The 24,351-nt window shown below is 49.3% G+C and overlaps 11 protein-coding genes across 11 annotated transcripts; 4 read left to right on the top strand and 7 right to left on the bottom strand.

The window, feature by feature from the left end:
* Window positions 1-435: 435 nt before the first annotated feature.
* N7500_007670 (uncharacterized protein) lies at window positions 436-4,561 on the top strand (the record flags this gene model as incomplete). Its single annotated transcript, XM_056678814.1, has 4 exons — window positions 436-691; window positions 741-1,096; window positions 1,150-2,744; window positions 2,854-4,561. The coding sequence occupies 4 exons, from the start codon at window positions 436-438 to the stop codon at window positions 4,559-4,561; spliced, it is 3,915 nt and encodes a 1,304-aa protein (XP_056529186.1).
* Window positions 4,562-5,100: 539 nt separating this feature from the next.
* Window positions 5,101-5,893, top strand: N7500_007669 (Aminoglycoside phosphotransferase; the record flags this gene model as incomplete). The annotated part of the gene is given in 2 exon segments (XM_056678813.1): window positions 5,101-5,421; window positions 5,441-5,893. The coding sequence occupies 2 exon segments, from the start codon at window positions 5,101-5,103 to the stop codon at window positions 5,891-5,893; spliced, it is 774 nt and encodes a 257-aa protein (XP_056529185.1).
* Window positions 5,894-6,373: 480 nt separating this feature from the next.
* Window positions 6,374-6,928, top strand: N7500_007668 (40S ribosomal protein eS25; the record flags this gene model as incomplete). The annotated part of the gene is made up of 4 exons (XM_056678812.1): window positions 6,374-6,376; window positions 6,444-6,498; window positions 6,634-6,843; window positions 6,906-6,928. 4 exons carry the CDS (start codon window positions 6,374-6,376, stop codon window positions 6,926-6,928), a joined length of 291 nt encoding a protein of 96 aa, XP_056529184.1.
* Window positions 6,929-7,220: 292 nt separating this feature from the next.
* N7500_007667 (putative heme/steroid binding domain protein) lies at window positions 7,221-8,052 on the bottom strand (the record flags this gene model as incomplete). The annotated part of the gene is made up of 2 exons (XM_056678811.1): window positions 7,221-7,712; window positions 7,795-8,052. The coding sequence occupies 2 exons, from the start codon at window positions 8,050-8,052 to the stop codon at window positions 7,221-7,223; spliced, it is 750 nt and encodes a 249-aa protein (XP_056529183.1).
* Window positions 8,053-8,350: 298 nt separating this feature from the next.
* Window positions 8,351-9,370, bottom strand: N7500_007666 (GTR/RAG family Ras-related GTP-binding protein; the record flags this gene model as incomplete). Its single annotated transcript, XM_056678810.1, has 3 exons — window positions 8,351-8,516; window positions 8,568-9,251; window positions 9,309-9,370. The coding sequence occupies 3 exons, from the start codon at window positions 9,368-9,370 to the stop codon at window positions 8,351-8,353; spliced, it is 912 nt and encodes a 303-aa protein (XP_056529182.1).
* A 1,697-nt stretch (window positions 9,371-11,067) lies between these two features.
* N7500_007665 (uncharacterized protein) lies at window positions 11,068-13,013 on the bottom strand (the record flags this gene model as incomplete). Its single annotated transcript, XM_056678809.1, has 5 exons — window positions 11,068-11,848; window positions 11,897-12,346; window positions 12,401-12,694; window positions 12,753-12,841; window positions 12,906-13,013. 5 exons carry the CDS (start codon window positions 13,011-13,013, stop codon window positions 11,068-11,070), a joined length of 1,722 nt encoding a protein of 573 aa, XP_056529181.1.
* Window positions 13,014-13,258: 245 nt separating this feature from the next.
* N7500_007664 (uncharacterized protein) lies at window positions 13,259-13,482 on the bottom strand (the record flags this gene model as incomplete). Its single annotated transcript, XM_056678808.1, has 2 exons — window positions 13,259-13,405; window positions 13,429-13,482. 2 exons carry the CDS (start codon window positions 13,480-13,482, stop codon window positions 13,259-13,261), a joined length of 201 nt encoding a protein of 66 aa, XP_056529180.1.
* Window positions 13,483-14,320: 838 nt separating this feature from the next.
* N7500_007663 (putative short chain dehydrogenase/reductase) lies at window positions 14,321-15,298 on the top strand (the record flags this gene model as incomplete). Its single annotated transcript, XM_056678807.1, has 1 exon — window positions 14,321-15,298. One exon carries the CDS (start codon window positions 14,321-14,323, stop codon window positions 15,296-15,298), a length of 978 nt encoding a protein of 325 aa, XP_056529179.1.
* Window positions 15,299-15,436: 138 nt separating this feature from the next.
* Window positions 15,437-17,346, bottom strand: N7500_007662 (putative acid phosphatase; the record flags this gene model as incomplete). The annotated part of the gene is made up of 6 exons (XM_056678806.1): window positions 15,437-16,350; window positions 16,409-16,743; window positions 16,801-16,928; window positions 17,111-17,145; window positions 17,196-17,208; window positions 17,257-17,346. 6 exons carry the CDS (start codon window positions 17,344-17,346, stop codon window positions 15,437-15,439), a joined length of 1,515 nt encoding a protein of 504 aa, XP_056529178.1.
* A 404-nt stretch (window positions 17,347-17,750) lies between these two features.
* Window positions 17,751-20,876, bottom strand: N7500_007661 (ribonuclease Z; the record flags this gene model as incomplete). Its single annotated transcript, XM_056678805.1, has 1 exon — window positions 17,751-20,876. The coding sequence occupies one exon, from the start codon at window positions 20,874-20,876 to the stop codon at window positions 17,751-17,753; it is 3,126 nt and encodes a 1,041-aa protein (XP_056529177.1).
* Window positions 20,877-21,962: 1,086 nt separating this feature from the next.
* On the bottom strand, window positions 21,963-23,794 carry N7500_007660 (bZIP transcription factor; the record flags this gene model as incomplete). Its single annotated transcript, XM_056678804.1, has 2 exons — window positions 21,963-22,780; window positions 22,843-23,794. 2 exons carry the CDS (start codon window positions 23,792-23,794, stop codon window positions 21,963-21,965), a joined length of 1,770 nt encoding a protein of 589 aa, XP_056529176.1.
* Window positions 23,795-24,351: the final 557 nt, after the last annotated feature.

Raw genomic sequence — 24,351 nt, 5'->3', positions numbered from 1 at the left:
AGAAGACTACTAAAAAGACCACTAGAAAGACCACTAAAAAGACCACTAAAAAGACTACTAAAAAGACTACTAAAAAGACTAGCGCTAATTAGCCCCATAGCCTAGCCTATGTGTGGGTTAGGTTGGGCTGGATTATGGGCTTTGTGGGCTTTGTATGTTGTACCTAGGCTTCGCGGATGGCTAGATATGACTCACAGAGACTTAGTGGAAACGAACTATATTCTTAAGTATTTTATGTATAGAGTCATGGTTGTGGATATTGCTTTTAGCCTCACTTAGTAACTGAGCTCAGACCCCGTTTGTCGTCTTTAAAGTCCCAGCTTGTGCACGAATACAATCTCAACTTTCCCTTCCTTCCTTCCTTTCTTCCTTCTCCTAACCCTACGTTACCCTGAAAAGGTTCGTCACAATCTGCGACCAGCCTTTTCACTCATTATGGAGCGAGTAAGGAAAACGTTCTTTGACCCGCTCGCAACATCGAAGGCTCGGGTTCGAGAGATCCTAGAGGCCCTTCCAATCGGCTCTGCACACCCCTTCAGTCCCGAGCGGCTTCTTCTTTGTCGGACCGAGAGAGATATTGATGAAATTGATGTCTCCTCCTATCCAGATGACTTTTTCTGCAAGGCCGTGGACATGGGTGAGATGAGTGAGATCCTTCTCGGACGCATGGCTGGGTATCCGTCTCATCTAGGTATGTCTTTTCCTCGTTCGATCAACACGTGGACACTAACAATTGGCAGCGGTATTTGAGGACTTTCAAATCTTGCAAGCACCAGCACCAACGTTTAAGATTCCCATAGTGTCCGGCCAAATTACACTCCTGGCAGTCTCTGAAAGAACGCCCACTTACTACGATTTCTGCTTCGCAGATGCATCAAACAACGTGTGTTGCTGGAGTGCAAGAAAAACCTTTCCAGGAATGACCCATAGCGGTGATATTTACGCTAGAAAGGATCTTCTAGCTTATGTAAAATTTGACAAGGACTCTTTCACAAAAGAGGAACTATGTGTCTTCATATCTGGCTTCCGTTCGACCCCCATAACAAGATTTCTAGGAACCCATCCTGCCGTGCTTGTTGCGGATCATGTGGAAAAGGTATGCTTTCGTATCGTTTTGCCTTCGTGCATTGACTAAATCGTTGCTTGCAGGTCCTTTATGTCATCCCGGTGCCCTTGGATGAAGCGACAATCGGACAGGCAACCATCTGCTGTCCACTGGTGATAAAGCGTGACCAGGACTCCCTTGTTTGTTCAATCTTACCAACAGCAACAAAGGATCTCATGATCAGCGCCAATGGTGATAAGTTGAAAAGCGCTTCCTTTGCGGAAGCGATTGACCGTGCTGATTTTACGATCCCTGCTACTCCTTCAGGCGCTACAAAAAGTAGATCTAGTCACTTCCCAAGCGAAGAATCAGCAAAAGCTGACATGCATGCAGTTGCAGTGCCAATTGGTGATTTTACCGAAGAGAAACCCAGCTCGATCACAGAAGCCTCGCGCATGATCACCAAAGAAAACGCCGTGTTTATGACCGATTCAGCCACTCTGCCTTCCTTCCTTAATTCCAAAAAAGCGCAAATCATACGTTTTGGAACTGGTATTGAGTTCCAATTACCAGGCGGAGAACCTCCCACGAAAACCGACCCATCCGCGATTGTTCTACCATGCATATTTGGTTCCCAACTTGAAGGGCCATTCCTATTGGCAACCGGAACAGTTCCTTCAAATGTTCCCTTCGCTGACGAAACTGCTCTTCTGAACTACTATAAGCAACTCAAGAGTGCTGTCGTAGTTGTGGATGATCGAATGACAGATAATGCCCGCAATCTCGCACCTATCTACAGAATCAATGCACTCTTCATCGTGCAAATTAGTCCACAAAATCAGCCCGGTTCGACCGGCGACATCCAGTCGTTGTTGAACTCAGCGAATATCAACGCTGTCACAGCGCTCGCAGGCCCGCAATCCTTGATTCTCGTTCAAATCTCCCAGAAGTATTACTTCTACCGAGGGATTGCTAACAGAGCCCACATGAACACATCCAAGCTCGAATTTGGAGCCGACGTGACATCCATACTCGAGGCCGCAGGTATGGAATCTATACTAGATCCACGAATTCAGCGCATAATTGCTCTTGTCAATGAGACCCCGATAATTTTGCCCACTTTAGGCCAGTTGGTCTATCCTCAGGAACTACAGAAGTTGCTTGAGAAGCTTCCAATAGAAAAGATTAAAGAGTTGGGAGAGGACATATCGGCAGTAGTTCCCCAGCTCCAAATGCTCTTGAACGAAAAAGACCTACGAGAACTTTCCAGGGCCTTGGCATTTTCACTCTCAACAAAGGCCAGCAGCTTGACAGCTACATTGAGAGACACCTATACCAAGTATCTGATCGAGGAGTACAAAATGACAGATCCAATTTCGGCAAAGAAGAAGAATGCTATGCATGGAGAATTAAGAAAGCTCACCAGGGAGACGCAGATTGCGCTTGAGCCACTAATTTCGAGCTTATCCAACATGATTTCTTCTCGAACAACCTCAAAACGGACACATGATTTAAAGAGACTTGTTCGTCAAACACAGATTCAGACCAATGTTGATGTTGCCAAGTCTATGACTTTTGGCAAATTGGCGGAATATCTTGAAACATACGCGGAAGAGATGGGAGTGATGCTATTGAATATTGAGACGTCGACCTATTCTGAGCTTCTGGGGAATCTGAAAGGCACTGCCATCGATGCCAGGTATGTGAACCAGCAATTGGAAGGCCTTCATATTCTGAGACACCCACCCGTCATTGTTGAACCCATCCAAGAGAATATCCATTGTACAGTACTGATCTTTGTGCCCTAGTTCGTGCTGCAATCTTGACTCAAGAGTTCTACATCTTGAGGGATTTGACGCGGGGATTATTATAGAGCAGTCGCAGGCCAACCACATTGGTCCTCTCCAATGTAGAAATGGTCCCTCCCACCCCATTTTGGCGCTACCATACCTGAGCCAGGGATCGGGAACGGGATCGATGTTAGCTTGGGTCTGTTGGGATGAATTTGTTAACCTCGAAAGTCCTTACACCGTGCGATGGATGGAGAAATGCAACGATGCGCACATTGCTGCCCTAAGAATTATCATGAGATCTACTCTCAGTCAAGCAGTCTCGGCCAGAGAGTATAACATTCAACCCAGCAGCTCAGAAACGGGTCAGCTGATGGGCGCTTTATTAATGGCGGCTATGTCGAAGCTTGCGGCAATGAGGACAACTGCGCCGGTTGTGTCACAGCAGGCCGGGGATACTGTGACAAGACTGATGCGGGGACTCTTTGGCAATCTTTTGACCATAGCAGGCTCCGGAGTGCGCCCTCAAAGCATGGTCTGGCAGCTTTTCGGTCTGAACCCACAATTCCATCTGCCCAAAGTCAATGTTGAGTGGACTTGGTACGAAACCGTGGTCGCTTTGTATCCTTACACCGGATGGCCATTTGAGCAGCTTTACGAAAATCTGGAAAGGCTCCTTGACAAGTCCCTTGCGCGTATGATGGCCAGGAATGAAAAAAAGCCTTGGGTGAGTGGGACAGATCAGATGATCATGTTTTCCAAGCGTCAGAACATTCAGCTCCACCGTTCTCGCACTATTATTACCATATTTATGCGGATGCTTACGGCAGAGGAGTCAAAGATTGCTCCCATCGCAGCTCGTCTGCTAAAGCATCTGCCACGAGAGTTGAAGCGGCAGCGTGAGGGCTATGCCAAAATGATCCGATATCTTGACCATCGTGCCAAGGGAGGCGAACGACGTTATAATGATGATCTCGTCATCGCCATATCCTACACCACGCGCTCAGCTGCCTTTAACTCGTTAAAAAAGGAAGTATCGGACGCGTGCAAGAGTAAGGAATGGGTCAAGATGAAAGAGATATGCCAAGCAATTATCGACAAACGTGTCGAAATTGGTTCTCTCTGGCACATTGACCCTGGCGCCTTGAAGGTTCCTCACATAAAGTTGTACAAAGCTCTTCTGAACGCAGACTTCGGGGATGATACTGACGAGGCTACCAAGACCAAAAACCTCGAACTAAGCAGAGATGCCTTTCGCGCCGCAGAGAGAGAGCGGATCGCTTGGCAAGTCGGGAAGAAAGGTCAATTCGGCCATAAGATTGAGCCTCTAGATGAGGTTCTGCTTCACGAGATTTTGTTCGGGCCAAAGTCAAAGTCTTTTACAGCCATTGATCCAGCTGAGCCAGGAACCACGACAACTGCCATAGTCGAAACCAAAGCAGATGAATTCACGCAGTTCGAATCGGCAATGGAGTCTAGCTTCATCGCTACCATGCGGGAGGAGCTTTCGGCCGAAAATGTCTGCCATATCATTAATGTTCCTGTTACCACAATGCGCGTCTTTACCAAGGCTCTGAATCCAAACTTGGTGTGGGAAAACTTGGGGAAGAACTTCAAGACTACAGTTTTGGGGTTGTTAAAGAATCGTTTGAATCAGGAAGGAAGCCGCCCGGTCAAGAAGTTGTTGGGCCTCGTGAGAGATGGCATGCTTCAAATTGATGAGTGAAGTATGGGGGATGCTTTAAATAGGGATCGAGGTTGAGACTGATGATACGGAAGGCGCCTCAACTATCCTCTTTCTCAGCTTTTTATAGTATTTTATTTACGACTTGAGGAATTTGTTATTTAAAATGTATTGGCGATTCTAGTCTGAGTGAAATGAGCCGCAAGTTTATCCTGTTGTAATCTATAAACGGCTCTCTGGTCTCAAATCCTAGCATATCCCAATGGTATCGGAATATTTGGGGAAAGAAACCCAGATAATGCCTTGACGTCGCTCATTCTCATGACACATCTTGCCGATGTTCAGATACAACTTCAACTACCATTGCTATCAGGTGGAATTTGCCGACGGGGTCAGTGAGCTCCTCAGGGTCCCACCTATTGGAACCCTTGACCAATTTGATGAACATGATGCCAAAAACTTTCGCTCGGAAGCCTGGCGCACACACTATCTGCAGGATATTGCTGCTGCATGTGTAGCTTGGGAATTACGCATTCCATAGGAGTACACTTTTGAGATTGGACGGTCAATATTGCATTATCATGATTGTGCCAGTCAGCAAAGATCCATTTTCGACTCTCAGAGAGGCTTACACTTCTCGTCTGGACGGGTGGAAGGAACAGGGGAATGTGCTTGGAAGATCGCAGCTAAAGCTTCTTCGAATGTTTGTCAACTGGATTTTTCAATCAAGCGGCGAGGAATCATTCATTCTAAGTCATTCAGATCCCAATATCTTGAACTTCCTTATTTTAGAAGACGGTTCTGTACGGACAACCCGCGATTTGGACGGCTCGCGAGCCATGCCGCCAAGTCTAGGGAGTGAGTCTTATCCGCTATGGCTGATGCGCGACTGGGATCCGACCGTATATATATGAAGCGAAGAGATGGAACAGGGAATCTATGGTGGGAATCATGTTTGGGAAAACTCACCGGACACAATGGGGGTTCTATCGCATTGATGCGCAATGTATCGGAAATCTGCTGCCAGAAAGCGAGAACGCCAGAGTGACCCGCAATCCCCTGCTCTTCAACTTCAGGCATCTACGGATGGCAGCGGTAGAATCAATATGTAACAGAGGCATTACCACAAAGGTCCTTGGTGAGGTTAGGAAGCAAATGAAGAACCTAGATAACAGCCCGCCATTCAACTTATCCAGCAATAATAGAAAGGACGAAAACCATAACGAAAATCATAAACCTTCCAAAAAGAATGCGATAGCCGATCACAATTCACCCGAGACCGACGATAAATCCGAACATAGTTGTATTGAAGCAGACATTGGCGAAAAAGAGGACGAAGCTTTCTATATTGATGAGATGCTCCTGGATTTATGAAATGGTCTGCGAGAGCATCAACTAAAGCTTCTCAAGACAGGATTTCAGGCTTTATTTAGTTAGCTTGAAGGTGATGGTGTTCAATGTATGTGGTAATGCAACCTGACATGATGCCGGAGTGACTGAAGGTATTAAGGTCATTGCTGGTATCGGACAAAAAGTAAAAACGCTTGAGTTTTATGGAAAAAGAACCAAGCATTTCATTATGTTTACTTTGTTCCTGGATGCCTTCCTCTGTTCTCTAAAGAGCACCCAAAATGATATACCGTTGGTCGTGAAATATAGACGGACACCTCAGGCATGAGGTGCCGGGGATGATGTCAGCTGTATTATGTAATTAAGTATGTCAACCAATGACAACATCTGGACTAACCGATCAAGGGCTTAGGGCTCACTCCAGTCACGCCCCACTGCCTTTTCGCACTTGAGCGGCTTCTGGACGTCGCCCTCTTCCTTTGAACATCCACCTCATCCGACAAAATGGTGAGTTCCCCAGCATCCCAGTATACCAAGCCGGAAACACCAAGACTAATCGAAATGTGACGAACAGGCGCCCGCAGCAACCGGAGGCAAGAAGCAAAAGAAGAAGTGGTCCAAGGGCAAGGGTACGCAATCACCAACCATGCGACCGTGACGATTTCCGCCGAGTTCCTACAAAACACGAAAGAAATCGTTGGACGAGCTGGGGATACGCACTAGAACCGAGAACAACATTTACTGACATGTCTTTCGCCCTATAGTCAAGGACAAGGCCCAGCACGCCGTCATCCTCGACAAGGCCACCAACGACAAGCTTCAGAAGGATGTCCAGTCCTACCGTCTGATCACTGTCGCCACCCTTGTCGATCGTCTCAAGATCAACGGCAGCCTTGCCCGCCAGGCTCTCAACGACCTTGAGGCCAACGGTCAGATCAAGAAGGTCGTTGGTCACTCCAGCATGAGCATCTACAGTGCGTTCCTCTCCAATATCTAGACTTCGAAACCTCTTATACTAATGACCGTGTTTCAATAGCCCGTGCCGTCACCGCCGAGTAAACGTCTCGTCTCGTCTCTCGTCTTTTCTCGCGGTTTTCTTTTCCTTGCTACGAATGATATCATTTACCATGGGAAGCCCGGCTGGGCATGATGCATAGTGGATTAACGTCTGACTCTTGAAGAGTGTGGAACATTCGCACTCCTGGGTTAAGTCAGGTAGTGCGAACTGAATCAAAAAATCTACAAAACTTCATGAAAAGGACATGCGTCATATTCCGTAGACTTCTCTCGACCTCTACCATCTACCTTGCTGCACTATTCACGCCAATCCAGCAAATCACAAAAAGTAGTCCTACGACTTTTCCATCATCGCACTCCTCTTCGGTCGCTGCTTCTGCGCACTTTCACAAAGCGGCCACGGCTCTTCATCAACTTTATCCTCGACAACTCTCCCCGCCTCAAAATACTTCTTGTGATTCGAAAAGAATTCAGTCCACCTCTTCACCGCCCCCTCAACCCGCGCTCTAGCAGCCCGTAACTCTTTCTCACGACGGATCTTCTGCTGCGCAGACGTCACAGCCTCGTCCTCGACATCCTCAACTGGTAGGAACATAATCTCAACACCACGCATGTCGGACGTAAGATCCTCTTTAAAGCAACCCGTGACAAAAGCGCGTGTTGCGTCTCGCCCCGCAAAGAAGTTGTAGCTCCCGCCCGGTCCGTAGATCATACGGTTTGCTGAGACATCAAAGATGGTCCCATTCACTGCGACGTAGAGGGGCAGGTTGGCATCTGTGCCGTTGTAGAGGGATAGTTGACTTGGTGTCAGGGTAACAGAACCTTGCTATATTTTTGAAACGTATCGGTTAGCTTGAATTGGACATGACCTTTTTTTTGTCAACTCGAAAGGACCGGAAATTACATACCACCCACTGCTTCACCACCGGCCACCGTGTATACCATGGCCTGTACCCCCACAGTAAGGACTCGGAGGAGGTCATGTAATAGGAAAGACCGCCGCAGGCGATAAGTAGGGTCACGATCACGCGGATTATGTCCAGCAGGCTTATGCCGTGGTCTGGGTCGATTTCATCTTTGCTAGAGTGCTGTCTAGAATTTGGCTCTTTGTCGGACCCATTGCTGGGCTTTGACGCAGCTGTTGATCGCTGCCGGAGTTCTGACATGGCTCTCCCAAATTTGCGTCGTGAAAAGTTGTAAGATCAAAGGACAATTTGCATTGTTGGAGTTGCACAGCCCTGGAGGTGGACTTGGCTGACAAAACCCGAGGCCCCGAGTGGACTTTGGACTTATCCACAACTTCACATCTACAAGAGGACCCGGTTTAGATTTTTATTCCAATTCCTATTATCTCTCCAAGCTGCATTCGCTAAAGGTACAAGAGCTTTGAATTCATAACGTTGCTGGCGAATACACTCCTCCATTTTTGGTTTCAACGTCGAATTCGCCTCGATTTAATTTCCATCACTTGTTTGCAGTTGCAGATCCTACTTGGGCCGTAGACCTTTCTTCCCAGCTGCGCGAGAACACTTCGTTGAGGGCGTCTTGGAAGGTGCGGCAGTTCATATCAATCAGACCTCGCTTGTCCTTGGCTTCTGGGTTGCGAATCACCGACACTAGACAGAGGTACCTGTAGAATGAGGTCAGTATGGGGAACTTAGACACTCGCTGAGAAGCATACTTGTTCATCTCCATCAAATGGATCATCGTCTGATCATGCAACACCACGTGGCTTTCTGCTTCTTGGATCTGGTCGCCTAATCGTTTGCGAACTGGGTGATCCCAGGAATACAGCTCGGAAATATCGACAATCACATCGATATAATCAGAGCACATCTCGTAGCAAGCCATATCAACAGGTCGGGTGTCGGAGGCGATGTAAATCTTACTCAGAACATCAAAGAGATATGTCTTTTCAAACCCACAGTTGTTGGCGAGGGTGTTGATAAGATTCTCCAGTGTGGATAAGTTGGGGATGAGCTTTTGAATGACTTTGCTGAAGGCTTCAAAGACAGAATAATCGTAAATGGAAGTCAGATAGTAGTGCACAGGTGCATTCTCGTATCCAGCATCACTGAGCTCGTCGGAGATACGCTGCACAATGTCCTGAAAGGTGTCGGTGCGGTACTCATCCGACAGTCCATCGACCTTGTGAATGAAGACTTCGATGTTGATACCCGGATAGAACTGCTGGACGGTCAATATGGTGCGGTTAAGCCGAGCCACCGAGTCCAGGTAGTCGTCCTGTGCATCGATCACCCAAACCAAAGCGCCCAGGCTGCCGAATATATCCTCGAGGTCGAAGGCAGACTCGAAGTACTCGAGCTGACCTGGGAAATCCCAAACCTGGAAGTCCATGAAAGAACTGCGAGCTCCACGTTAGCGTAAATCGCATTACGCGTATCCTTTCTTTGGAACTTACTGGATCGAGTCCTTTTGGATCCGGGTCGTGGACTCCAAGAAGAGTGTCTCATTTGGTGGCATCTTATGAAATACCACACTAGCAATAGATGACTTACCACTCCTATTACATAGTTAACACCTTTGTTATGTAGAGCTGGCATTGAAAACTTGCCGGCGCAGTCCCATTAGAAGAAGACGGGGTTTAACATCAGGGCCTTTGGTGTTGGGCACAGAGGCCGATCTGGCCTGAGGTGGCGCTGTCACTTGGTTGTTCCCCTGTAAATTATCCAAAAGGCTTAGCTCAGCTTCACTCTTATGGAATGGATATTCACGCCGTCGCGTCCAAAAATCAAACTCACGTCCTATAAAAGGACCATGAGGCCGGCTCACGCGGGCTACCGGTGAGTCGGACATTTAGTCAGACAAGAAAGGCATGCATTTTGGGTAAAAAAGTGGAGCGAGAGACAGGTTAGGGTTGTCAGGATGGAGGATTCATGAGTTAAGGGCAAGGTGAAATAAAGCAACGCATCACATGTTGGAAAAGGGAGAGGGCATGGGGCAGTCAGCGAACCCAGCCAGGCTAGTATCCCTTGAGATGGTAAGGAAAGGCCATAGGCTGAAAACGGAGACCCGTAGATTCAGGATGGCATTATCTTGCAACGGCCCGTTATGAGGACAACCGTGACAGACGTCCCAAGATTGGAAACGTATGTTCCATGGCTATTCCAGAGCTCATTTAGTTGGCTAGAGAGGTCTCTGATGCTGCTTCATCCCCTGATAAATAGCGGGAAGGGTCCGGAACCAAGCAGCTGTCTCACAACGGCCCGTGCATAGATGCAGCGGCACGCGGTAACTAACCGAGCTTCACCAAATGATCCAGCCGCCGTTCGAGGCATTATAGAAAGTTTGGTTCGAGGGTACGTGATTTGTGAGGGGGATAGAGTCGTTTCTTACCTCCATTGAACGGGCGGACATCTATGAATGGGATGTTAGAATCCGGGGTACGCATCAAGGATGGATTACGTGTACTTACTACGCAGTTTATTTTGTATTGGACAGGGAAAATCAGACCAATGCAAGGTCAGAAATCCTCTATGATCACGAAGAAGGCTGGTAAAAGGAACTGGTTGAGCTCAATTTAACGGCACAGACCGACTGTTGACATCTGCATGTGCTGATCTCGCCTAGGACAAAAGCCGGAAGGTTCCCAGTTGTTGCCTGGGATTGTGGTACAGACTCGGATATCTGCAGTCAAAGCTGGAGCATTGTCTCAAGGTTGAGAATTAATTTCGTAGCGGAAGAGTGTTGGTTGAAGTGATCGTTGAGTAACCGTGCTGTGTGAGGAGTGCGGGGGTTGGAGTAGCTCGGAGCTAGGAAGCGAAATGAAGCACGGTCGGACACCAATATACAACGCGCACTATAGGGCAGCAGATGAGTTAAAAGGGATTGAATCGAAAGATGTTGGGCTTTCTTTGATTCAAAGGAGTATTTGTCATGAAATTGTAAGGAAGAGAGGATGAGGAAGAGGAAGAGCAGAACCTTGGAAGGCGGAGGGCGTTATCTTGCTCCTATCTTATCTCCAATCAGCTATAGACCGCCTTTCCTATTCTGCCACTATAATGCACATCAACTTCATTTACACACCTCCAGCCCCATTGATGATGTTGGGCCAGAAAGGATAGCCCAACAGGCTTCTTGGGGAATGAACTATGACCTGAAAGCCCAATCATGCAATCTAAAATGATTCATATTTTTAATCATCATTAACCTCGACAACTTCATACAGCAACCGTCCGGTGGCTGTGTCCATGAACATGTTTAGTCCCATGTTGAGGACCCAGATAATCGCTAATTCGATGCTTCCCCTGCTCTAGCTTCTCTTGCCCATTTTCTTCCTCTTCTTCAGCTTCAAGTGCAGGCCAATCTTCCCAACCGTCTTCCCATATCTTTGCTAACTTGTCCGTCTTCTCCTTTCTGCTCATTTTCTTGTTCTTCATCACCTTCTCCCACTTCTTCATCTCTTTATCATTCAAAAGACACTCATCCAGCAAAGTACTGATCTTGACATTGTCAATACCTTCGCCGATAAACACTAGTTCCTGACGACGATCGCCCCAGGGACCTTGGAAATCATTCTGGATGGATTCCCGCACATCCTTGTCTTCTGGCCAGTCCTCCTCTGACACTTCAGAAAACCAAGGTCCGCCACACCCAACTGTCATCATACCACCTGCTTGGCTCCATTCCCCAAATTGCCAGGGCCTTGTGGTGAGCCAGAAAAGTCCCTTGGAGCGGAGAACTGGACCAAAGGCCGGGTGGGTACGTTTGTTGTTCAAGATAACTGCTGGTTCAGGCTGGCCAAAGTCTCCTGCTGACTCAGAATCGGAGTCTGTGTCCATTTCATCTTCCTCGTCCTCTTCCTGTTCCTCATCACCTTCTTCTTCCTCTTCTTCGACTTCAGTATTCTGGAGAATGATAAACTTGTCGTGAAGAAGAGCGAATATACGGCGCGGATGGAAGGGTCGACGAGCACTGTAGACGAAGTTGTTGATACCATATCTACGCAGGTAAGCAAATTGTCCATCAATGAATTGCCGGCAAGCTTACTCCAAGGTCTCTGGCTTCGGTGCCATCCGCTCGCCGTTGCCTGTCGTCTGTATTGTCATTTCGTGCAGACTTTGCAGCCAGCCAGGGCCAGAAGCAGCACGAACGAAATTAAATTTGTTCGTGTTGATGATCTCCCGGACATCTATTTGTGAGTAACTCGACTCGAGAATCTTTGCGGCTGGGTTCAGTAGCTTCAGCAAATGTGTGATCCTGTCGCGTGTCGCTTGGTCAACCGTCTCGATCTTGTTGAGGACCAACACATCGGCGAACTCAATCTGATCCACCATCAGATCGGATATTGTACGCTCATCCTCGGGGACGATCTCCTCCCTCCCATAGCGGTCAGAGAGGAACTCTGCTGTGTCAAAGCTGGAAAGCAAGTTGAAGGCATCAATGACAGTGACAGTGGTGTCTAATCGAGCCATTGTATGCAAGCCACCTAGTTCCACACTATGTCACGTTAGCAATTCCGCCGTGAGGGGAGATGTGATAACGACACAATACATTTCGTTCAGTATCTTCTTTGCATCGGCATCATCGCTCGCAATCTGATCTTCAGCTTCCAGCATGGCCGAGCTAAACTCAGCCGTGAAAGTCTCAGCCACTTGCATGGGCTCGCTTATGCCAGTCGATTCAATGATGACATAGTCCACCTCATTTTGTTTAGTCAGGGTGGCCAGTTCAGACAACAAGTCTCCCCTTAGGGTGCAGCAGATGCATCCATTTTGCAGTCGAATGAGCTTTTCGGTGGTCTGGGAGACTTTGTGGTTTTGGATGAGGGTAGCATCGATGTTCAGCCTAACGGAACGAAGCGATTAGTTTCCATTCCATGTCCTCCTTCAATGCGGGGACTCACTGGCTCATATCGTTGACAATGACAGCAATCCGTAAGCGATGGTCAGGGGACTGGAGGATGTGTTTGAGGAGGGTTGTCTTCCCGCTTCCCTACACAGGGTATTAGTGTCTCTGAACATGATTCGACGCTGATAATCCTGGCCACATTTCATACCAGGAAGCCTGAAAGCAAGGTGACGGGCATCTGCCGTGTTTTGGGCTCTCGTTCCGTCGGAGTTGGGACATGGTAAAAGACTGAATCTTTTCCTGCATCGATGACCATAGTGAAAGTAGGTAACTTTTATCTTTACGTATACAAAGCAAGAAAGAAGGAGAAAGAAGATAAGCTGAGCCCCCGGGACTGCTAGGGTATCACATTATATAGCATCTTTCCCAGACTCCCGTCTCCAAGTTCCTCATCTAATGCTGTCGGTTGCATTCCTGAATCCTGTATAAATGCCGTTGCAGGTCCCCCAAGGTCAACAGTAACGTAGTGGAGCTATCGCTCAACCAATGGAGATTGTGCTTTTAAATGGCTATGATAATTGCTGTCTTTTCAGTGGCCAGCATGAATCGTCCACAAGGTACCTGGCTGGTGCGCTTGACTTTCACGGTCCCCATTTCCCATTGGTTTTTAAAATCAGTATTCAAGTAGGGGTATGCCATAGGGTAGGGCTGTGATAACATATTTGAATCACCCGTCCATATAAAAGGACCTTGTACGTGGTCACGGTGTTCTCTCCTAGGGCCATCGTCGGGTTGAATGTGAGTACCCTGGCCTAGCATAGCCTAGAACCCCTACTGACTGCCTAATTAAGCCCGGCCTCCTTCTTAAGCTGACTTTGGGTCTCGGTTAGGCCTTTCACTCCATATCAAGAAATAAACCCCCAAGGTTTTCGAAGCTCTTGCTCACAGCCTAACGGGCCATATAAGATACACCATCTTACAAGTCTTCTTCGTGGTAAGATGGTAGATTACCATATATACCCTTAGCCCTGGAGTTTCCAAGCCAAGTCAAGTTCCATCTTGAGGCTCTCCTCGCTCTTACCGTATGCCCTCAAAGCAACCAAGGTGGTGTGATGGAAGCACGGCTAGTTGTCGACCCTTATATTTGTATGGCCCTTCGAGGCCCAGCAATGATCCACGTGAATCCTGGCCTTGGTGTCTTTTGTCTTTTCTCTTTTTTGTCCTTTTTGTCTTACTGTCTCGTCTTAACCTTCTACGCTCGCTCGGTATCACTACTTCTACTACCTTCTAACTCGCTTATTATGTTTCAAGCTTCTATACGCAAAACAGTTTTATTCTCTTACAAAAGGATTGGCTATGATATACCTAAGCCATCGTTGTGGCTATCATTTTGTTTAGCAGCATACTTTGAATCTCCAATCTATCCATAGATGTTCAATGACAATCTCTATCTACCAATCATAAGCCTTGGCAATGCTAAGGAATGTTGGCGAATCGACGATCATAGCTCTCCCGCATGGACCCCCAATCGTACTTGCCCACCGCATATCGCCCATCTAATACTTATCCCCATAACTCCATAACTCCCCTATAGAATAATTTCCCTATCCTATTCCTTCCAAAATGATCGACTTGGGAACCTACACCAAACCCCTAGCCTATCTAGGCCTCTTCACCCTGGGAAAAACAGTCTTCTCCCTAACTCGCCAAGCAACCAACTTCCTCCTCCCCAGCACCCTCAACGAACGCTACAATCCCACCCAAACAAATTGGGCCCTCGTCACCGGCGCAACAGACGGGATAGGCTTCGGCTTCGCTCAGGAGCTCTGCGCGCGCGGATTCAATGTGATCATACATGGCCGAAACGGAGAGAAACTCGATCGTCGTCGTCGCGAACTGAATGCGCTTTTCCCTGCAGTCTGTGTGGCTATTCTTGTGCGCGATGCGCAGGATTTGACCGCAGATATTGATGCTGTTGATGCGGAAGTGCGCGATATCATTCGCAATAACGGGACTGTCGGTTCCGCGGAAGACCGCGGCAGGCTGACTGTGCTTATTAATAATGTTGGTGGTGAGACTAGGCCGTCTACACTTCTGAAGGAGTATACCTTTGAGGATGTGCAGGCGACCATTTCGCGGAATGCGACTTTTGCCATTCAGATTACGCGTGTGCTGGCAGAACAGTTGGAACAGAATGCGCCTGGTCTCGTGATGAATGTTTCTTCGATTTCCGCGTTCGGTTTGCCGTATATCACTACGTATAGCTCTACCAAGGGATTTGTGGATACATTTACAAAGTCACTGCGCGCGGAGTTTGCGGCTGAAGGGAAGAAGGTCGAAGTCATGGGTCTGCGAGTTGCGGAGGTCAGCACCGCTGGGTATGATGTGAAAAGTACATTGTTCATTCCTGAGGCGAGAGTGCTGGCTGCTGCTGGCTTGGATCGGGTTGGGTGTGGGCAGGACATTGTATGGGCCTATTTCTGGCATTGGTTGCAAGGCTTATCGTTTGACTATCTACCGCGCTGGGTACTGATGAAGATTACTGTGATGAAGCTCAAGGCAATCAGGGCAGACCAAGAGGCCAAGGCGAAGAGCAGCTGAGATCGCTGTCAACATGTTATGGGTCTGGCTCTCTGTTTCTCGCCCATCATCAACAAATTGCACACTCAAGTATATGAAGCTATGTAGAAAGAAATATTTGCAATCAGAAGGTCAACAACATTACAGTTAATAAATTGTCTAAAAGCCAGCCGGGGCCTTTTCACGGTCGTCTGGACCGTGGAGGCCTGCGCCAAGGTTCGCTGTGCACTCGCCCTGCCAGTCCTTTGGTGTGAACTTATCGACAATCTGCTTGAAGGCGTCCAAGGTGCAGAATGTCTCATCGCCAGGCAGGTGGTTCTCAGGCTTAGCAGCACAGCCAGGGATACGGACGGGTTGATCATTGTAACGAATACGAACATAATGCTTCTGGAGGGACTCGCGAACGCCTTCGGACAAGGATTCGAGAGGTGCGCGCGCAGTATTGGAGGTAGTGGGTTGCTTCGGTGCGGACTTACCGAACAGCTGGGAGAGGACGCCAGGCTTCTTGGCTGCGACGGACGGGTTGGAGAACTCCTCGAGCACGACGCCGGCATTGGATTCGGAGCGGGGTGCGTCGGAGAAGAGCTCAATTGCAACAGAGGAAGTAAATGGAGGCCATGACTGGTCTTGGAATCCACCAACACTGGAAAGAATCGCTGCCAGGGTGGTGTCGTGGCATCCGCTCATAGCAAACTTGATAGCTTTGCCCGTCTCCGGGTTACCTGACCCGGACGCAGCGGTCTCGCTGCGCCAGCCACCCTCCACGGCGGTGCTGACCATGCGATCAACCACATCACCCATGAGAGCACCAATGCCGAGCTTACGGTACTCGCTGCTCTCACCGTAGCCAGCAAACCACTCCTCAACCGCAATTCGGTCCACGATACCACGTCCCTTCTTGTCATAGAACTCGGATGGGAGTTTAGTGGCTGGGCCATGGGCATCAGTGGCATTAATGGTATCCATAATCCCAGAAAGACGAGGGTGGGCATCGACAGCAACCTTGGGCGATTCTTCGGGCATATGCTTTGACCAAAGGCTGTTCAAGTACGCCATTTGTTCAGAATCGTTCCCTGCATGAACTTCATTAGCCGTGACTCTTGTCTCCATATCCAATTGATAAGCTCATACATCGTGCAGCGGCGCGGTCGGCAAAAAGCCGTGCCAGCTGCCGGAACCGTTTACAATTCCCTTCGTTAGGGAATAGTGTCTCCTCATTGACCTGGCGGGCCACAATCACCGGGGGTGGGAAGTCAAGCGTGCGCGCGCTAGCCGGGTACATGCCCCAGAAGGCCTCCTGAAGCGACTCCAGGGCGCGGGGAATGGGTGTGGCGCGCAGATACATATCCTCGGCATCGCCTTTGATCTCAGGCATAAACCCGAGCTGGTCGACATATAGATGGCGCAATCGTTGTCCAAGCGCATATGTCGTCTCACGGCCCTTGTCTGTGAGCTCTCCGTGCAAGCTTCAGATGGGATCAAGTTAGCCTCCCGCCACATACGTAGCTTTGCAAGGAACTAACCACATCGCTTCGACTGGCCCTCCCGGTCCCGTTGTGATCACCGACTGGTCATTACTGCCGAATGACTCCATTTTCCGGCGCCACTGAAATCCGTTCCACTCCGAAAGGTCTTTGCTGCTCGAGGCCATCTGCACCATGCGTCTTGCGACGCCGCAATACGGCCAGTCTTGTCAAGGGATAATCAGTATATATTCGGCCGATATCGGTATTGGGAAATTGTCATACATGGACTCAAGCCTGCCTTTGGGAAATGTTAGCGGAGACCGTCGGAGAGCGGATTAGTGGAACGTGGTGGTCAATTGCAGCATACATTTGAGAATCGCGATGAGACAGGTGTACGTTCACCTAGGATCAGTTAGAGATACTGTCGGGGGCACTTCAAATGAGAATCTCACCATGACGCAGGAACTGTGTTGGTTAGCTATGTTACGTCTTCGTCGGGACCAAAACACTTACCACTTGCACCAACTCCAGCTTCAAAGCTGCCGGGTACAGTCGAGCGAGCTCATCCTGAGTATAAGGCTCACGGGGAATGAGGGAGGTCATCTCGAGTCAATTGCAGAGAGATATCCAGGAATCTATAAAATGAAATTGGGCCAGGAAATAAACGGACCCCATGGAGGCGGTGAGGGGATTTGGGGTAGACCGGCTATACAGATAAGCCAGGATGCTGTCCAATGAAGTAGATATCCTCTATGTCTCCTTCTCCATACTATTCTGAGATGTTTGAGGCGCATCGGGTGTAGATTAATTTCTTTGTATTCATTGACACCTAAATTGACACAGAAAAAGCTGGGAAAAGCTAGGAAAAGCTAGGAATCCCAAGAATTTATTGGATACATGGTCTCCGCATCTCGGCAAGCTCGCCGAAGCTGGCCTCGGACTAGTATTCTCCGAGATGGAATGGAAAATTTCTACTATGCATATTTTTCATGGTGTAGTATATACAATTAGGAACAACATTCCTCGTAGTCGCTCGTTTCCCACCCCTCCTCGCTTTCACTGGCACTCCAGACAGACCGAGTAGGAGTCTGGACATCGCCAGCCTCGGTTGCTGCTGCTGCAACTGCCGCAGCGGTAGCTGTAGCCATTTGCTTAGCCCACTTCTTATTATTCTTTGCCTTGCGGGCATTATCCTCGTCCTGTCGGGTCTGCTTCGTGCGCTCGGCTTCCTCGTTCGCTGCCCGCTCCAGAAGCTCAGTGAGCTTCTCCAATGCTGGCGCATATGCCTGCGCAAGGGCAAAGTCTCCGACCTTGATACGCATGTAGTCCATCGCCCCGGCGACGGGGCCGGTATAAAGTCCGGGCCTTAGGCTAGATGGCGACATGTTGATGTCGTCGGACAGTGGGGCATTGTTGGAGTCCACTAATTGATCTTGAGGGTCGTCGAATGGAATATCGGCATCTGCGGGCTCCTTTGCCGCTGCGTCCCGGCTAGAATGGGATTTCCCTGGGTTTCGCTTCTCCACGAAAGCGATCTTCTGGTAGCGCTGGCTGAAATGAGTGAGCAGGACAGCACGCGCTTGCATGCGACGGCCGACTTCGATTGCCTCGGCGGAGGTCGAGTGCCGCTTAGCCCTAGCAGATCCAACCATGTCGTGTTGGAAGGTGGCCTCGTGGATGAGCACTGTTGAGCCCTGTCCAATGGCGGCAAATTTATCTGATGGCCTGCAATCGCCAGAGTAGGAAACCTTGAATCCATTTGAGAAGACAAGGGACACAGCAAGCGCACCCCTACAGTGTTTGACACGGCAAGTGAGTAGATCTGTAAGGCCAGTGGCAGACTTGAGAAGAGGAGTGAGGGGAGAGGATTCGTCGTTGAAGTCAACAATATGCCGATGACGATTAGGTAGCTGGTGTGAGAACTGGGTGGTGATTTTAGAACCATTTACTTCGGGCCGTGCGCAAAGAGTAAGCAGCTTGTCAAATCCGAAGTCCTCGACCTGTGAATATTCTTCCAACCAGGAAATCATTGCATCATCAGATACAACAGCCAGCCGCTTCTCCAGGAGGACCTTGACAATATCGTTTTCACCTTTGGCAGCTGAGCCAAATCCATCGAAGTTCTCTGTATGCCAGGCCTTGATCACAGAAACCGTGCCAAGGTGGTGATCAGCGTGCAAATGGCTGATCCAGATCATGCGCAGGTTCCGAAGCACTTCACGAAGTTCTTCAGGCTCAAAAACTCGCTTCAGTTGACCAAGAGTATTCTCGCCACAATCAAGCAAATAGTAGCCATATCCAGGCACCTTCACCAGTGTGGCAGAGACGTTTCGATATTTGGATGGAACAGAGGAACCAGTACCCAACGCGATGATTTCTGCATCCGCTCCAGGCCATTCTGTCCGTTGCACGTGCAACTTTTTCTGGAAAGCAGGCTTAGCGACACGTTTGCGAATGACTTCCATCCGTTGCTCGACAGAACGCGGGATGTTATGCAATGCTTTCGCTGGGTTGAAGCGGGCCATCACTTCGTCGCTGTTGAACCCGAAATTGGGCTCCATGTTGATGATGAGGCCTGGTTCAAGAGGCTCGAGTGGAGAATTCTGGCGAGCAGCCATTGCAGATTTTGAATTAGCATTGGGAGCACCGGGTTGGGGAAGCGACACATTGTCGTGGACAGGAACTGCATAGCTATCAGGCTTCAGTCGGGCGAGTCGAACAGTGGAGCTAGCGGAGCTGGTCATCGCCAGATAGTTCGGGCAGTGATCTGTGCTCGACACAGTGTGCTTGCAGTGGGACATGCTGGCAACGAACTCCTGGAATTTAGGATGTTCAGCCACACCTGGTCCAAGAATCCAGATGAAGGCTTGCAACTCGGTCGTCACAGCCGGGGACTTCCATTCGGCCCGGCTGACCAGGTCCTCGACGTACTCGGCTGATGGCACTTCCATTATGGCAACGCCTTTTCCCGCTCGCGTCTGTCCCAAGACCATTTCTGGGGTGATAGTCTTGCCATCAAGAGATTGGACGCTCTCGCCCTTCGTCAAAGCTGCGTATTTAACGCCCTTCTCGACATTTAATTCTTGGGCCTTCTTCGGGTCGAACTTTCCGCGAATATCGTGATTCCGCACAATATAGCAGACCGCCTCCTTTGAGGGAGAAGTGGTTGGGAGACTGTCGACAGTCGCGCCGGGCCAGGGCTTTCGAACAAGAACATTGATGTCTGGAAGCGCGTCCGGGCCACCGGGCACCGGGCCTTTGTATTGCTCAAGGTCCTTGGTTTCAGGATTGCGAATGAATATGGCGGCCGGCATCTTGACCTCGGCTAGCGGGGTTTCATGGAGAGTGTCCATCTTCCATGTTGAGTTGAACATATCCTGCACAACGGACTGCGTCACCATCAGGTCTCTGGTGCGCTGATCCATATGATCTTCGGTCTGCTCTGATTCCTGGAACTCCTCCAAACTCCGCTTTCGTGGACTCTGTGACCGCAGCTGCGTAACTGGAGAACGAGCCGATGAACTAGGGTTGATAGGCAGGGCCCAAACCTTGATGTTTGAGTCGGACCATGAGGGCTTCTCAAAGGGATCCTCGGCGCCGATAGACTTTTGCTTGGCGAGGGTCTTCGAGTCATATTCTTTCAGATACACCGGCATTCCCTTCCGGAAAACAAACCGCCGAGATGTAGCTAGTGTATGTGTAAGATTCACAGCACCATGGATCGTCAGGGTACCTCTCTGCAAGACTGTCTCGCCTTCCCGCTCCACAATGGGCTTGCCGTGTTGGTGCGGCTGTGAACGGGGCTTAGGTTTTATGTTTTCTTCAACCTCCCTTTGCGCCCGGCGGGCAGCCTTCTTCCGGTGTTCCTCCTCCACAGCCGCTATTGAGGTTGTCACAGTATCGGCAAGGGTCAAAACAATCCCAATCAGCCCGCCTGTGTTGGTCCATTCCGTCCGTCCAGTGACAAACACATCGGTGAGGAGAGAAAGCTTAACGCCGCGCTCTGTGCATGCGCGCTGTGTGCCTTCCGATAGCTGACCAAAGAAGTATCGCTTGTCCGGGAAGTTGAGGCAAACGGCCGTGCCGGGGGTATCGGCCGTTGGGGTCGTGATGACTTGGTAGAAGAATTTCATTGGGGAGATTCCTGCTACAGGTGGGGGCAATGAAGTGAGTTCGAGTTTGGATGGTTCACAAATCAAGTAGTCGTCGTTGTTGGAGCGTCGTCTGGTCGAGACCGGGCCAACTGGAAGAAAGTATGCGTTTGGGTTGATTGTAGGCTGTCTGATCCGGAGTGGCAAGGGTTTCTCTTGCGCTTTCCTATTTTCCGCTAATTGTGCCAACGACTTAGGGTAATTGAATCGCCTTGACCTCGTCCTTGAGTCACCAGGTTTTGGTGAGTCACTGTTTCTGCGATACGATCGTAGGGTAAATGGCGAAACGGAAATTCGAGGGCACGCGCTCCAGGCGACTGCGCGAGTGGCGGTTGACAAGGCACCGCGCACGCAAGAGGAAGCCAACTTGTCTAGAATAGAGGGGATTAAATGGGAAATGAATGGTAATAGTCCCCTGTAGCAATGTAAAGGAGAAAATCGGTGGATCCGAAAGAACATGTTGATGATTTTTGCGGCAGAAAATCCATTTGGACCGCCATAGACTTGGTGTTTTCCAAATACAATCATATAGATATTAGGTATACATAAGCTATGAAATACAAAAGTACATTCAAGAAACATATGTTGCAAAGTCCTTGAGCTATAACAAATTTACATGTTTTGGCTACAACACCTGCATACGAAGAATCACTACTAGTAAGTGGATGTATGCAACTTAGAACGCATTCCGACAGGATCATTTCGATAAATTGACAAGCATTCTATTTGGCTAAACTACACCCAGAATACAGGCTATGCAATAAAAATAAGACAATCATATGGCTGTAGATATCAAGGGTTGGGTTTTTACTCCACAGATCCTTCAAGTACGCCAATAAAGCTCCAAATTTCCCACCAAAAAAATCCGTCGTGGGAGATACACGATATAGTAAGAAATAGGCGCCTTGAAACTCCCCAGGGCATCTAAAAAGAAAAGGGAAGAATACCCCGATGACTCGCAAAATGTGGCAAGAGATTTCACCGTGTGTGAGAATAACGATGGCGAAGAAAAGAGGGATCACATATACAAAGAAAAGGTGGCCGTAAAGGCAGGACGCTAATGGGGAATCACTGGAGGTGGGACGTAACAGCGGAAACACGCTCGAATGCAGCGTCAATGCTGTTGCAGAGGGCATTGAAGGTTCTCTTAGCCGAGTCGCTAACATCGGAATTGTCAACGACGAGTGTGAATTGAGCAGCCTTCTCAATCGAAACACCTTCAAAGGTCATGTCGGCAGCAGGAGGGGAATCAACAAACAGAGCAAAGGCAGGATCAGACTCATCAATCTCGACATTAGGGTTGGCAACACCGATGTCAGACTCTGTGGGTGAGTCGCTAGCCGGACGGTCGACAACGGGAGCCTCATTTTTGGAGCTTTCGGGGATGCTGAAGGAAGAAGAGGATTTTCCGGAGAGAACTTCGGCATCAAGGGCCGGGCCCTCGGGAACTTCCATGACAGCAAAAACGGGAGTGTTCCCGTAGTTCATGTCAATACCTGAGTTCCAGCCGACATTGTTCATGCTCATGCTGGAGGGGTCCATACCCGGGTTGGGAACCATGACCATGTTTGGCTGGGGAGTCTGCTGCATCTGGAACTCTGGGCCACGATTGGCATTTGTGTCCTTAGGCATAGCTTGCATATTGGGTTGGGGTGCAGCCTGCTGGGTTTGTTGCTGAGGTTGCTGTTGAGGTTGCTGCTGGGGCTGAGCAGGCATGGTGTCGCCCATATCATTCAGGAAGTTGGAGAAGTGAGGGGATCCCAAAAGCATGCGGGCCAAGTCGTTGAGACGGGCATTTTCTTCATAAAGAGCGCGGTTCTGGAGGCGAACCTCATGGGCTTCACTGGTTCTAGCAGCCACTTCGCTTTCGAGCTGACCAATGTATTCTGGCGGGAGACATTAGCACAAGGGATATAACATATTTGTTAAAGTGTTCAAATGGTCATACCTTTGCGGCGAGATCGGAAAGCGCGAGCAGAAACCTTGTTTCGTAACTGGCGGCGCTCCTTGCTGCTGAGTTTTTTGCCTTCCTCGCTAGCAAGGAGTCGCTCATCCTCATCCATATCGGCCTCGTCCTTCCGGGCCTTGGCCATCTGGGGCATACCATTGGACGGGCTGGGGGAGCCCTCGCCATTGGCCATGGCATTCTGTCGCATCTGCTGGAGTAGACGAGAGATACGTTCCTCGACCACAGGATCAGGATTGCGGGGACCGCGGGCCTGAGGCATAGCACCAGGCACTTGATCCGGACTCTGCTGTATTTGGTGGCGGACCATCTCACTTTGCTTTTGTTGCTGGGCCTTGGCCATCGCAGCCTGCTGCTGATGCATGCCGGGGTACATACGACCGACCTGCGTGGACGGACCTGCCTGAGCCAGCTCATGGCCTCCGAGCGCGTTAGGGTCGACATATTGGCTTTTGTTCCCAGGGTTTGCTGGGTAGAAGTATGGGGTGGGATTCATGGTTTCGGGTTCAACCTCCATCTCCGACGGGTTCCGGCCCGGTGCGGTGTTGAAATCAAATTGTGCGTCTTCTCGCTTCATGTGATGGCCAGCATACACCTCAGCGTTCACGGGAAATCCTTGACCATTGCTGAAGCCCATCGGGACCTGGCCATAGGACATAGACAGGGCACCGGGGGGAAGACCAGTCTGTTGTCTGTGTTCGTCGTACTGGTGGCTTGGGCCCTGGAATGCAAGAGGAGACTGCCCACTTGACGCGAAGCTGGCGCTTCGGGCGTCACTGGCACTGAACTCGGTACTTGCGACCGACGGTTGGCTGATCATGACCTTTGAGCGGGAGGGATCGGATGTGTAGGTAAGTTGATCGAAATTGATGAATGAGTCGAGATCTTGATCGTAGTTGGCCGGTTGCAACGGATGTTCTGCAATAGTCGCCATGGTGATCTGGATAACCCTGTTCCTCGACTGTGTAGGGATAGGCTGAGATATGGCGTGTGATCAGTGATACGTATAAGTTGATAGAGGTTTGAACGAAGGATAAAAAAGAAGGAAAATATAAGGGTAAAATAGATCCGAAAAACGAAGGTCTAATAGAATATGGATTTGGATAATTTGGATCTAGATGGATCATGAAATTGGAAGTGAAGGGGAAGTGGACAAAGTGTTCCGGAATAGCAACGGGGGGATTGCGCGTCCTTTCTGAGTCAGCGGTGGCCTCAGGAATGCAGCCCCGTGATTGGTTGAATCTCCATTCGAGCGAGATTATTTACCGTACGGTATTCATGGAATGTTTCGAGGATGTTCAGATCTATAGCATTATGTACTCGGTGTATACTCCATACTCCACTGTCTGCTTCATCTAGGCTCTATTGATCGATTGCTAACTGTATATATTCGAATTCTTGATATATTTTAGTTCATTCTCAGTCAAATTGACCCCTGTTAATTATTCGCCTTGAACCTTGGAAGTGGTCCCGGCTTAATCTCAGGAACCA

Source organism: Penicillium coprophilum (assembly GCF_028826855.1).
Source record: "Penicillium coprophilum strain IBT 35676 chromosome Unknown utg000005l_segment0_segment0, whole genome shotgun sequence".
Classification (NCBI taxonomy): domain Eukaryota; kingdom Fungi; phylum Ascomycota; class Eurotiomycetes; order Eurotiales; family Aspergillaceae; genus Penicillium; species Penicillium coprophilum.
Note: the sequence above shows the minus strand (reverse complement) of the source record. Positions and strands in the feature narration are given on the sequence as shown.